The sequence below is a fragment of the Xenopus tropicalis genome, chromosome 4, assembly GCF_000004195.4.
Source record: "Xenopus tropicalis strain Nigerian chromosome 4, UCB_Xtro_10.0, whole genome shotgun sequence".
NCBI classification, from domain to species: Eukaryota; Metazoa; Chordata; class Amphibia; order Anura; family Pipidae; genus Xenopus; species Xenopus tropicalis.
Window position 1 is genome coordinate 26,882,765 of NC_030680.2, and position 14,385 is coordinate 26,897,149.

Consider the following 14,385-nt stretch of genomic DNA (forward strand, 5'->3'; position numbering starts at 1 on the left):
AAAAGAAATACAAGTTGGGCTCTTTGGTTCTATAAGGTTCTGCCTTGCATGACAACTCAAGAGATTCTGAGTTATTCTCAGAAAATATGTGTTTATCATATTCTTTACGTTGATCTGTCATCTCCATGCACCATACTGGAAAATGTAACTCTCATCAAATTGACAGAACACAAACATCCTGGATCTAGATTTAAAAGGATTAGTATGCATGATGAGCATGTAGCTTGTCTGATGACATCTCCTCAAAATTTTGCTCCACCTCTTCTGGGTAACAGCAGTTAGAGGTGGGGTCTTCCTCTATAAAAAGGTCAGCTAACCTACAGTAAGTGCACCTCCACAGAAAACCCCCCAGTTCAGTACCAAGTTACTGAACGGAGGAAAAATGGGTACAAGCACAGGAACATGGAGTCCAATTTATGTCTTCCTGATAGTGCTTTTCTATCTGACAAAAGGTATGTGTTTTGTTGTAGTTAGCAATAAACAACTTTTGTATTATTATATACAGTACTTTATATTCAATTTTATTAGAGTAAAAAACTTTAAAAAACTTTATTAGAGTTAAACTGTATATTTTGTCTTGGTTGAGTGTAAGACATAGCCTACAGTTTTACCTACTACTAACCTCGTAGGGTTTTGTGCCGAAAAAACCTTGGCAATCTTATCAAGGTTGCTACACAGTCTTTTGGAAGAAAAACTTCAGCAGCTTTTAGGTTTGCAACTTTGTAAATCAAATGTACAATTTAGATTGTTTTATTTATTAAACGTCTATAAAGACATAAGCATTTAATTGTGCCTGTTTAGAAATGTGGTAATAATGAGTGCACAGAAGAGATGATAGAAGAGTTGAGTGACAGAAGGAACACCCAAGAACAGAAAACCAATTGAAACAAAATCAAAAGAATGAAAAGCAATTACAAAAGAAGAACCGCAAATACGTTTATCTGAACACATTAAATATTTTAATTAAACTGAAATTGTTACTGATTAATAAATATTACGTTATTTTTTAATTATTTAAAATAGCAAATTTATTTCAAAATTGTAAAAATGATTTATCTTTTTCCATTTGTTTAGCTGATGGATCTGCCCAAATGGATACATCTACAAGCGGTGAAAGCATACAAGGTTTGTTGATTCTAACAATAAGTACTGGTTAGTGTCAGAGCAGGGTAAAGGGCAAAACCAGCTTTGACTTATTGATACTTATTTTAAGGTTGCCCAGCTTCCACAAATCCCCATCATCTTTTGGTCATTGGTGAGTGCTGGGTCATACCATAAAAAACATAGTAACATAGTAACATAGTAAGTTGGGTTGAAAAAAGACATACGTCCATCAAGTTCAACCATAATGCCTATATATAACCTGCCTAACTACTAGTTGATCCAGAGGAAGGCAAAAAAACCCCATCTGAAGCCTCTCTAATTTGCCGCAGAGGGGAAAAAATTCCTTCCTGACTCCAAGATGGCAATCGGACCAGTCCCTGGATCAACTAGTACTAAGAGCTATCTCCCATAACCCTGTATTCCCTCACTTGCTAAGAATCCATCCAGCCCCTTCTTAAAGTTATATAATGTATCAGCCAGCACGACTGATTCGGGGAGGGAATTCCAGAACTTCACAGCTCTCACTGTAAAAAATCCTTTCCGAATGTTTAAATGGAACCTCCCTTCTTCTAAACGGAGTGGGTGCCCTCGTGTCCGTTGGAAGGACCTACTGGTAAATAAAACATTAGAAAGGTTATTATATGATCCCTTTATATATTTATACATAGTTATCATGTCACCTCTTAAGCGCCTCTTCTCCAGTGTAAACAGCCCCAACTTGGCCAGTCTTTCTTCATAACTGAGACTTTCCATACCCTTTACCAGCTTAGTTGCCCTTCTCTGGACCCTCTCTAACTCAGTAATGTCCCGTTTGAGCACTGGAGACCAAAACTGAACAGCATATTCTAGATGGGGCCTTACCAGCGCTCTGTAAAGGGGAAGAATAACCCCCTCCTCCCGTGAATCTATACCCCTTTTAATACAGCTCAAAACCTTGTTTGCCCTTGCAGCTGCTGCCTGGCATTGCTTGCTACAGCCAAGTTTATTATCTACAAGGACTCCAAGGTCCTTCTCCATTATGGATTTGCCTAGTGCAGTCCCATTAAGGGTATACGGGGCTTGCATGTTTTTACATCCCAGGTGCATGACCTTACATTTATCCACATTAAATCTCATCTGCCACTTAGCTGCCCAGATTGCCAGTTGGTCAAGATCCTGCTGCAGGGATGTCACATCCTGGATAGAATTGACTGGTCTGCAGAGTTTTGTGTCATCTGCAAACACTGATACATTACTCATAATACCCTCCCCTAAGTCATTTATGAACAAATTAAACAAAAGTGGACCCAGTACAGAACCCTGAGGGACCCCACTGAGGACCTTATTCCAAGTAGAGAATGTACCATTAACAACCACCCTCTGTACCCGATCCTGTAGCCAGTTTTCTATCCATGTGCAAACGGCTTCACTAAGACCAATAGACCTTAGCTTAGAAAGCAGTCGTTTGTGGGGAACGGTATCAAATGCTTTGGCAAAATCCAAATAGATGATATCTACTGCATCCCCACTGTCCAGCTTCTTACTTACCTCATCATAAAAAGCAATTAAATTGGTCTGACATGACCTGTCCTTCATAAAGCCATGCTGATTACTGCTCATAATGCCATTCTCCACTACATAATTTTGAATGTGATCCCTTAACAAGCCTTCAAATAACTTGCCCACCACGGATGTCAAACTTACAGGCCTATAATTGCCAGGCTGAGATCTTACTCCCTTTTTAAATATGGGAATGACATTCGCCTTCTTCCAATCCCTAGGTACCATACCTGATGAAAGAGAGTCTGAGAATATCAGAAACAAGGGCCACTGCAATTCTGCCCCTAGCTCTCTCAGTACCCGAGGGTGTATTCCATCTGGCCCAGGTGCCTTGTTTACATTTATCGTGTGTAACCCTTTAAGCACCATATCCTGCGCCAACCACTGTGTAGTTGGAGCTGAGGCAACAGTGCAGCTATTGGGTGGGACTTGGCCCACTGGCTCCTCTACTGTATACACAGAAGAAAAGAACTGGTTAAGCACATCTGCCTTTTCTGTATCCGCTGTAACCATATTGTTATTATAACTCAATGGGGCCACACCCTCAACCTGCATCTTTTTACTATTAATATACTTAAAAAACTTTTTGGGGTTAGTCTTGGCCTCGGCCGCGATGCGCTCCTCATTTTCTATCTTTGCCTTCCGGATTGCTGTTTTACAACACTTGTTATAGTGTTTATAATCATTAAACGCAGCTACTGTCCCCTCTGACTTATATTTCTTAAAAGCTTTCCTTTTTCTCCCTATTAACTTCTTTACCTCAGAGTTAAGCCACATAGGGTGATTCTTAACACTTCTACTTTTTCTTATTAATGGAATAAATTGAGAACAGTAATGATTTAATATAATTTTAAATGACAACCATTTCTGCTCTGTATTTTTATCAGAAAACATAATGCCCCAATCTATGCCCTGAAGCGCTGCCCTTAAGGAGCTAAAATTTGCCTTCCTAAAATTCATTGTCTTTGTTGCCCCTGTGTAAATTTGTTTCCTGCACCAAACATCAAATGAAATAACATTATGGTCACTATTACCCAGGGGTTCAACCACTTGCACATTTGCTATACGTTCTGGGTCATTAGAGATCACTAGATCTAGTATAGCATGGTTCCTGGTTGGCTCCTCAACAACCTGTGACATAAAGTTGTCATGCAGCAAGTTTATAAACTTGTTCCCATTTACTGTCCTGGCAGTACTATTGCCCCAGTCAATATCAGGGTAATTAAAATCCCCCATTATTATCACTTGCCCCAAACTAGCAAAATCTTTCTAAATCCAGTATTCCAGTTCAGCTACCTCATTCAAGCAGGCTATAACTCCTGTGCTCCTGTTGTAGCACAAATTGTATGTAGACATCATATAAGATAATGGAGGACACCTGACACTGCAGGGCTTTGCTAATAAAAAAGTGTTTATTAGTGTGTTCCACTACAGTGGAAATACTGTCCCATAGCCACAGTCCCTTCCAAGGGCCTCTTTTCCTCACAGGGAATTATCAACCTTAAACATCTGTTATTGCTACTCTCCTTTCACAGTCTTTTTCCAGAGGTTATTAAAAAGAGGCTTCAAAAAGTACCCAACAAATAGGTGATTTCATTGTAAGCCCTCTGCTTTGACAAGCACTTTCACATCACAGTCTGTTTTTAGTTTTTACATATTGACATTTTAACCATTTTCTGTATGTTTTAGGTGTTTTTCATCTGTTTGTTATGTATATGTTCACAAACTTGCGGTTTGCCAAAAAGCATCTGTGTGTAACCTTTCTTGTAGTGAACAGGATTTAAATTAACCAACAACCAAAAATAATATTAATATTTAGCCTGATATTCCAGGCTAAATGCTTGAAGAAAAATTAAACAAAATAATGAAACAAAATTCACAATGCAAAGTTTTTCTTAAACATGCAGTCACACTCCACAAACACACAGGCAGGTTAAATGGCTTCTGATAAAAACTGACCTTACAATGTGTGAATGTGATACAGTGATCTCCAACCAGTGACTCGTGAGCAACATGTTGATCCCCAACCCTTTGGATGTTGCTCTCAGTGGCCTCACAGAAAGTGTTCATTTTTGAATTTCTGGTTAGGAGGCAAGTTTTGGTTGCATAAAAACCAAGTATAATCCTAAACAGAGCCTTCTATAGGCTGCCAGTCCACATAGAGGCTATTAAGTCGCTCTTATTGGCACCCCCAGGAAGCTTGTTCATGCTTGTGTTGCTCCCCAACACTTTTTCTATTTACTGTAAATGTGGCTCACAGGTATAAAAGGTTGGGGATCCCTGCATTAGAAGCTCCGCTTGGACAGAGACTAATGTAAATGATGTATAATCTCTGGAAAGCATTGTTAGCACTATACAAATACCAGAAAATAATTAAATTGCAAAGTAATCATTTTTTATTTCTTTTTCCTCTAATAATAGCTTCCCCAGTAAACACATACAACCTCATTAACCCAGGTCCAAACCCGTTCGGCATTGGTGAGTGTACCTTACCTTTCTCTTATGGTTACATTCTGCATTTAAAGGATAGCAGAATGCTGAAATGTAATTTTTATGAACAAGACCCAGCTGATTAACATATTGTACAAGTGTTTTTAGTCATGGGGGGAAAGGAAACGTCACTATGGGCCCAACTACTGTATCAACTACTGTTATCTCTTTATGTGCAGCACCGACACATAGCCTTCAATAAAAAGTTAACATTGGTTTAGAATTATTTATTTTTTATGCTGAAAAAAGTAGTTCCAGCACAGAGTTGGCTAAACCCTTCTCCATACGTGAGTTGCTTATTGAGATTTGGATAGATGATGAGGTGGACAAAGCCAGCACTGAGGTCCCCATAGTGCCTTTAGAATGTCTGCAGTTTGCCTTTTAATAAAATGCCCCTTATGTTTGATTTTAATATTAGATCCCCCATTAATCAAAAACTTGATGGAGCATTCCTCCCTTATCTCTTTCTGTATTCCTATTTTAGCAGCCTTGATATAGTCACACTCATTTCAGTTTAGTCATTTCCAAAAACCATAGTTTTGGAGCTAATTATAGAATCACAGTGAATCTACTAAAAAGTAGAGTAAAACATTACTGGTGGTGTTGCTCATAGCAGCCAATCAGATGCTTTGCTTTGGTTTTCCAGCTGTTGAAATCTATTTGCTGACTGGTTGTCCTGGGTAACATCACCGATTATGCTTCACTCCACTTTTTACCCCCAGGTGTTCTATGCTGTAGCACACTTGGAGCTAGCCAGGTCTACAAGGACACACACCTGATCATTGCCTAAATTCTACTCAAAGTCTTCATCTACAATTCAACTGTGGTTTATTATTGTGGTTTTTGTGAAGAATACTGCTAAATCAACACAGTTGAGTTGAGTTAAACATTTTTAAGAGTCAAGCCTGAGTTTAACATCTTTAACATTTCTTTTTTATATATTTTTATGTTATTTCATGTTTTTATGAAAAATATTTGAAGCCTACATTTGCTTTTCCTTTTAGGTACATCTTCCTTTATTGCACCAAACTTAAATCCCATTTTTAAAAGTAAGTTACATTACATTATTTACTGTAGCAGGGCTAAATTTCAAAGTGAAGTTACCTATATGTAATGCAAATGTAATACCTGTAACACAAATGGATGTTGTAGTCATGGTTTAAGCATTTCTTGTTTGACTTCTAGGCAGTTCTCCTTCACACAATGGATACGTTTGCAGTACATGGGGCAATAACTATTTCAAGACCTTAGATGGTGATATCTTCTACTTCCCTGGACAATGTAATTACTTGCTTGCTTCAAACTGCAAAAGCGTCACCGAGGAATTTAACATTCAGATCAGGCGTTCTGTTGTGAACGGGTTACCTACAGTCAGCCACATTGGTATGAAGATCGAAGGGGTATTTATCGAATTCACTGGAGGAAACATTACATTCAATGGCAATGTGTAAGTTTTTCTCTCATTCTTACCTTGCACCATATTGCTTGTCCAGGGATTTAGATGCAATGAATAGAGATGAACCAGATGAATTGACCTAAACCAGCCTCAGTTTAGGTCAATTCAGATACAAATTAGCTGTAAGCTGAGAAACTTGTAAGTAGAATATCTGAAATATCAGATCATACATCTTGTATTATATTCTCATGTTAGGAGTAGTAATAAACAAATCTGTCCCATTTTGCGAAACTACACAAAAAATTTGTGAAACAGTAAAAATTTGCGAAACACGTTTGTTGCGCGACTTTTTTGTCGCCCATGTCTTTTTTTGCTGCGACCATGTCCATTTTGATGTGCAACAAATTTTTCCGCTGCAAATCTTTGCTGAAGTTTCGCGAAACAATTCTCCAATGGCGAAATGAAGAAATTCACTGCAAATTCATGCCTGGTGAAAACATTTGCTCATCACTAGTTAGAAGCTAGGCCTTTTGGTGCCTCCTGGAGTAGTAACATTAAGCTGTTCAGTGAATCAATTTACATTAGCTATTACATGTAAAAATGACTCTACTGTACCCTTGGGGGGGGGGGGGTGCAACCTTCTACACATTTTATCTATATTGATAGATTCAAAATTTAGAAACACATTTATAACTTTTTTAGATGAAAAAAAATGATGAATTGAAATACAATTTTTACAATTCTTTTATGTAATTTTGGAACCAGGGTGGATCTGCCATACAGTTTTTCAGGAATTCAGATTGACAGAAGTGGAGCATACATCAGAGTAATTTCCAAAGTGGGCCTGGAATTTAGGTGGAATGAAGATGATGCAGCAACGGTAATTGTTACACACTTTTTATGTTAGTTTCATACATTTAAGGGTTGATTTATTAAAAATCAAGATGAAAAAAAAGGCTCTGCCACCTAAATCCAATTGAGATTCTATAGATGTTATTGGGAAGCGTTTCTTCTGCCTACATGCAAGGTTTTTTTTGTATGTTTGTTTTAAGATTCTTAGGACAGGTTAGATTTTGCAGACACATTGAAAATAATGCACTTTTGGTTTAAGATCTGTTTTTTTCCTGACAGTCGCTACTAATTTCTCCATGCAAGGTTGCCACCTGGCAGGCAAAGTTTGAGGCTTCATGCCAATGTTTTTTTTCTTTACTTTTTACAAATGAAAAAGTACAAATGAATAAGAATGGGTTGTAGTCCTGGGTGGTGTCAGAAATGCAGCTGGACCACTTCCTGTTGCCATTTTTGGCACCTCTAGATTTTCAGTACACGGAGAACAGGTTCCTTTGCACTACAGATTTGTCTATTTGCAATGCAAACTACTCTCTGTAGAGTAATTGAGATAGATATGTGATGCTGCTTTGACTGAATTGGCCATTTCACATTGCACTTAAAACTTCACTAAAACCTAATGTCTTCAGTTTTGACAGAATTCATAACACTGTTGTTGTAATCATTCATGCTAGAACATAATGAAATGCACATTTCATTTTTTTTTTAGTTGGAACTGGATCAAAAATTTATCAACCAGACGTGTGGACTTTGTGGAGACTTTAATGGAATACCAACTTACAATGAATTCATGTTTAATAGTAAGCCATTTCAGATCTACCCTCTATTAACTAATTATACATTATGTAAAGAAAATGTTTTTTTAAAACCAATGCCTTTTTTTTTATAGACGTTAGGTTAACTGATAATCAGTATGGGAACATGCAGAAGATGAATGGACCAACAGAAACTTGTGAAGATGTGCTTCAGGCTCCTGAAGATAAATGCACTGATTTGGTTAGTACCATACCATCCAGCATGTTCAACATGTTCACAGTGTTCCCACTCTATAAATTTTAAATCACAATGGAATGGAAATTCATATATAATACTTACTGTAGGTGTTAAATAGATATAAAATCCAAGGTGTGGAAGATATCTTGATTATCATTGTTGCTGAATGAGCAGATTTAACTGAAGTTTCACTGGCATGAAACAACATTTTTTCCCATTAAAATTAATGGCATTGTTTGGGCAATCAGATGTATCAATAACATTTGCTACATCTGTATGTAGCTGTGACCAGGAAAACAGGGTTCATTATATGATACTTTCCATTGACAGTAAAGGGAAGCCCCATTGGTAAGTCTTTGGGGCCCATTTACTTACTCACGAACCGGCCAAATGCGTCCGATTGCGTTTTTTTCGTAATGATCAGTATTTGGCGATTTTTTCGGAAAATTATTGCGACTTTTTCGTTGCCATTCGAATGTTGCGCAAAATCTGGCGATTTTTTCGTAGCGTTCGGATTCATTCAAGCTTCAGTATGGTGACTTTTCTTGGGCCAGGTTGGAGCTGCAGAGTGCCATTGAGCCCTATGGGAGACTTTCCTTGGGACAGGTTGGAGCTGCAGAGTGCCATTGAGCCCTATGGGAGACTTTCCTTGGGCCGGGTTGGAGCTGCAGAGTGCCATTGAGCCCTATGGGAGACTTTCCTTGGGCCGGGTTGGAGCTGCAGAGTGCCATTGAGCCCTATGGGAGACTTTCCTTGGGCCAGGTTGGAGCTGCAGAGTGCCATTGAGCCCTATGGGAGACTTTCCTTGGGCTAGGTTGGAGCTGCAGAGTGCCATTGAGCCCTATGGGAGACTCTCCTTGGGCCGGGTTGGAGCTGCAGAGTGCCATTGAGCCCTATGGGAGACTTTCCTTGGGCCAGGTTGGAGCTGCAGAGTGCCATTGAGCCCTATGGGAGACTTTCCTTGGGCCGGGTTGGAGCTGCAGAGTGCCATTGAGCCCTATGGGAGACTTTCCTTGGGCCGGGTTGGAGCTGCAGAGTGCCATTGAGCCCTATGGGAGACTTTCCTTGGGCCAGGTTGGAGCTGCAGGGTGCCATTGAGTCCTATGGGAGGCTTCCAAAATCATGCTAAGTCTGAAAGTTTCGGCCGCCGCTTACGAGCGCTCAATACGAAAAAGTTGCGACAAGATACGAGCGAATCGTAATGGCTACGAAAAACTCGCGTTTTTTCGCGAAAATCATATTGGTAACGAAAAAGTTGTGACAATTTCCGAAAAGTCGTAAAGGCGCCGAAAAAATCGCAAAAAATACGAAAAAGTCGCAAAATGTTCGTTTTCCAATCGGAATTTTTCCAATTCGGATTCGAATTCGTGTCTTAGTAAATCAGCCCCTTTGTCTACTGCTGTTTCTTGAAAACAAGTAGTGTGCCTTTTCAGGTATTACTTGCCAGCCAGGTGATATTCAGTATTGATGTAGCTTTCACCGGAAAGTTACCTGTGGGGAAGAGCAAAGATCAAAATTCTAGTGTGCCCTTAATGTCATATTTATAAAAAGTAAAGCCAGTCTTGTCAGAACCACTGTTAAGTCCTGTTTGTTTATAAGTAAACCTCCGCAAGTCCACTTAACTTTTTTCTTTTACAGAGCAGTGTATGCCACGCAATCTTGAAAAGTGCATCATTTGTGTACTGCAACAATCTTGTAGATCCTACTCCATACATAAATGTGTGTGTGCAGGATCTCTGTAGATGTAAAAGAAATGCAACTGGGTTCTGCCTCTGTAATACATTCACAGAATATTCCCGTCAATGCGCTCATGCTGGGGGGACCCCAAGCAACTGGAGAACTAACAATTTGTGCCGTAAGTGATATTTGATTATATTATTTTAATTTACTAAAAAAACACTCACTACTCATTTCAAGATTTGCAAACTGTATACTAAACATCAAAATACTTTACTTTTTACAGCTTTACAATGCAGTTACAACATGGAGTACAGAGAATGTGGAACTGCTTGTCCAGACACTTGCAGCAACCCTGACCGCTCATTATCCTGTGACAGACATTGCACAGATGGATGCTTTTGTCCAGCAGGTAAATTCTGAAGGAACAACTTTAGACAATCAAAAACATTTTGCCTTGTGCAAGAAAACAGAAAATGATAAAATATACAGTTGGGTTATAGCACTGATTAATGTTTACATAGAATTATGCTTATATGCTTTTATATACATAAGATGGAGCTAAAGTGCTTTAATACCCAAGAGGAATCTGAAGTGCTAATAGTAACAACTACATAATTCTCTATTGGCTTCAATAGCAAAAGCACTCCCTGTGCCCATTGGTCTTTTACTCAAATGTATTTAGCTTGAATGTATTATGTGCTTAACTCTAACTCTAAATTATTAACAGCCACAATTTGTATAATTAAGATTTATATATACTTGTCTACTTATTCTTAATAGATGAGAAGGAAAGCTACTAAGGCAATTTTTAGCCAATAGATTGCACAATAGTGCAAGCTTGAATGCTATATTTATTCTATAGAATGCTTTGCCATACCTGAGAAAACAGCCCTAGAAGATAGCTTTGTTTAAGATAGCAGCTGCCAATTCACTTGGTCTGACATCACTTCCCTGGGGGGGGGGGGAGGTAGAGAGAGAAGGGAGGGGGAGAGAGAAAAGAGAGAAGGGAGAAGGGAGAGGAAGAAGGAAGAGAGAGGGAGAGCAGCAAGCTGCACAAGTTCATGCCTGTGCCCTGGAGGTAAGAGAAGGAAGTGTAATACTGCAGTCCATGTGTATACAATAGAAGCAAGGGAATGCAGTCTTTCTTTTAATTGAGGATTCAATACTGAGCTGCAATACTGTCCAGCCCTTTTCTGATAAAGCTTACTTAGTTTTAACCTTTCTCCTTTAAGGAACTGTGTGGGATGACATTAACAACTCAGGCTGTATTCCCAGCAGCCAGTGTTCCTGTGCTTATAATGGAGAGGTATATAGCCCTGGAAGCTCATATTTTGCACAGTGTCAGTCATGGTAAGTCATATTATATTTTCTCACAAATAGTATATGGTTGTCACAAATTTAAGATGCTTTGTAAAACTGTTAAATGCCCTTTTTTCTCTAGTGTCCTGGTACACATTAGGTGCAAATTTATATCAGCATTCAAATGTAATTTTTTGCCACAATTTAAGTGTTTCAAAACTCAACAACTTAAGTTCAAATTTCAGAAACTTAAATTGTTGAGATTTATTATTAGTATAATAATAGTATATAATAACATAGTATTTATTATTAGGATTGCAAAATTTGCAATCTTGGACAATTTATTTTACATTTCTTGTTACATTAAAGTGAATTGGTGTTTTTTCCTCAATCCAAATGCATTAAAGTCAATGTTCTTTTTTCTCACTCCTACTCCTACTTTTTTTTTACACAAGCAACTTTTTTTCTCCAAATACATTAAAGTCAATGGATGATTTTTATTGTCAATTTTTTTTTGTTATGGCAATTTTTTTACTTCAGTTTCACACAAATATCGCCAATGGTGATATGCAGAATTTCAAGACCAATCCATACCATGCCTTCGTACCATTTCTAGAGTATTTATCATACTCCAGAAATGGAAAAAAAACTGTCATAACAATTCCATATTTTAAAGGAAAAGGAAAGGCAAAGTCACTTGGGGGTGCCAAAATGTTAAGCACCCCCAAGTGACTTTAATCGCTTACCCCGTACCCCAGGCTGGTGCCCCTGTTAGGAGAAAACCATACCAGCCCGGGGTACCTGGAGCACAGCGCTTCCTGCTTCCTTTCTGAAAATGCCAGCGGTCGGCTTTTCACTCTACTGCGCATGCGCGCGCAGGGAACCCGGAAGGAGGGAGTGATCGCTGCTACCCCGGGCTGGTGCGGTTTTCTCCATACAGGGGCACCAGCCCGGGGTACAGGGTAAGCGATTAAAGTCACTTGGGGGTGCCTAACATTTTGGCACCCCCAAGTGACTTTGTCTTTCTTATCCTTTAAAGCTTGTTAAACTTGTCAATGTGGAAGTCAATAGGAGTTGTATTAACATTCCAGCTATTTTTAAATTTGAGATTTTTTTTTTAGATGAATTGAAATTTGGCATGCTTGCTAGTCCTCATGTGCATTAGCTTTGCAAATTTTTTATTTTTTTTTTATTTGAGAATAGGAAAATGGTGTGATCTATGTTGTTTATATTATATAGCTTATCTGGCCCTAAATACTTAAAATAAGTGATAAGTATTGCAAAATACTGAGTACTGTAAATTAACTAAATTATTTATATTTTTCTCTAGCACATGTTTAAAAGGAAAATGGAAATGTGTTAACAGAGCTTGTTCTGGATCGTGTTCAGTTATTGGAGGTTCTCACATCACCTCCTTTGATGTCACTCGTTACAATTTTTTTGGTGATTGCAGCTATGTCCTGACAAAGGTACAAACTAGTAATAAAGTAATAATTATTATTATCATTAAAGATTTTTCCATATTGGGTTTTTTTAAAATATGCCATACCTATATCAGGAAGAAGATATAGATTTGTGCTTATCTTTTTGGGGCATTTAGTTCATATACATAGCAGTTCTAAACAGTGGGGTTGGCTCCAAATGGGATGTGGGTTAGTGCATTTTATGGAGGGGTCATGTTGATAACCAGTAAAGGTGATGTTTCCAGTTTAATGATTTTACTGTCTAATATATCCCTGAAATAAGAGCATGGTGACATTTACAGTATACTAATATTTTCAAAAAGCAAATATTTGCGGTTATGAGTTAAAGTAGGCCCAGTCAAATCTAAGAGGGTGCCTTGAAACTAAAAAGTTGAAAAATAATATGTCACCTTACTTCTCCACCATGATCCATTACTAATCCCACTGCCCATTCTACACTGGCTTTGCTATAAAACTTTATCTCACCCCACCCCCTCACCCACTCCTCCAGCTTTTTAGCAATTTTTTCCCCTAACACAGCGGACCTCTTTTCACTGAGGTGCAATCCATTACAGCTATATAGATTGTACCCCAAGAAAAAATAAGCCCAGTGTTCTAGGGATCAAACCCCACTGAGACTTTGCATTTAGCCCTTCTTATGTTTATTAAAATCTTACAAGTAACCATCAAATCTAAAACTGTTATAGCATAAATGCCAGTTGTCATTATAGTTATATACCTTAAGACAGGGATCCCCAACATTTTATACCCGTGAGCCACATTAAAATGGAAAAGTGTTGGGGAGCAACACAAGCATGAAACATGTTCATGGGGGTGCAAATAAGAGCTACAATTGGCTATTTGGTAGCCCCTATGTGGACTGGCAGCCTATAGAAGGCTCTGTTTGGCTTTACAGTGGGTTTTATGCAATCACTTGACTCCAAGCCAGAAATATAAAAATAAGCACCTGCTTTGAGGCCACTGGGAGCAACATCCAAGGGGTTGGGGAGCAACATGTTGCTCATGAACCACTGGTTAGGGATCACTGCCTTTAGAACTAGGAGGATAATTAAAATGATAGATGCAAAGATTTGTATTTATATAAGTCAAAGCGTAATGACCCAATATTAAAACATTGTGTAAATTAGAAAATAAAAGAAAAAATGTAAAGAAATGTAAAAAACACAAGATATAAAGAAACTTAATAAACATAGTTCAACATAATTTAAACATAATTTTATGTCTTTTTCTGCTTCTTAAATTATTATATCATCAACTAAAGGGCAACTGATTACATTTAACTATACTGGTTGTTACATTCTATATTATCTTAGGAACCCTCTTTGTAACATAAGGTGCCAAGACATTTAAAAGCACAAATGATTTTTTTTTTTATAAATCTCAATCTATATCTGTTATTAGCATATCTGAAAAAAGATCACGCGTAAATACATAAATCTTTACTTTACTGAAATATTAAAGGAAGAATGTTCTGGTTATATTCAGAAAATAAAGATTTTTTTTTTTTTCATTTTTGGTAACAGCTGTGAATATTAATTGAAAGGACCCAGA

At 38.0% G+C, this 14,385-nt stretch overlaps 1 protein-coding gene across 1 annotated transcript in view; it reads left to right on the forward strand.

The window, feature by feature from the left end:
• The first annotated feature begins 382 nt into the window (after positions 1–382).
• Positions 383–14,385, forward strand: part of LOC100498539 (mucin-5AC) — a 61,724-nt gene continuing 47,721 nt past the window's right edge. Inside the window, exons 1-10 of the mRNA XM_031900756.1 lie at positions 383–452; positions 1,075–1,125; positions 6,138–6,182; positions 6,319–6,580; positions 7,295–7,409; positions 8,088–8,178; positions 8,268–8,374; positions 10,335–10,460; positions 11,284–11,401; positions 12,695–12,819. Of these exons, the coding sequence (XP_031756616.1) occupies positions 383–452; positions 1,075–1,125; positions 6,138–6,182; positions 6,319–6,580; positions 7,295–7,409; positions 8,088–8,178; positions 8,268–8,374; positions 10,335–10,460; positions 11,284–11,401; positions 12,695–12,819 (1,110 nt within the window). The remainder of the gene's footprint in view (positions 453–1,074; positions 1,126–6,137; positions 6,183–6,318; positions 6,581–7,294; positions 7,410–8,087; positions 8,179–8,267; positions 8,375–10,334; positions 10,461–11,283; positions 11,402–12,694; positions 12,820–14,385) is intronic.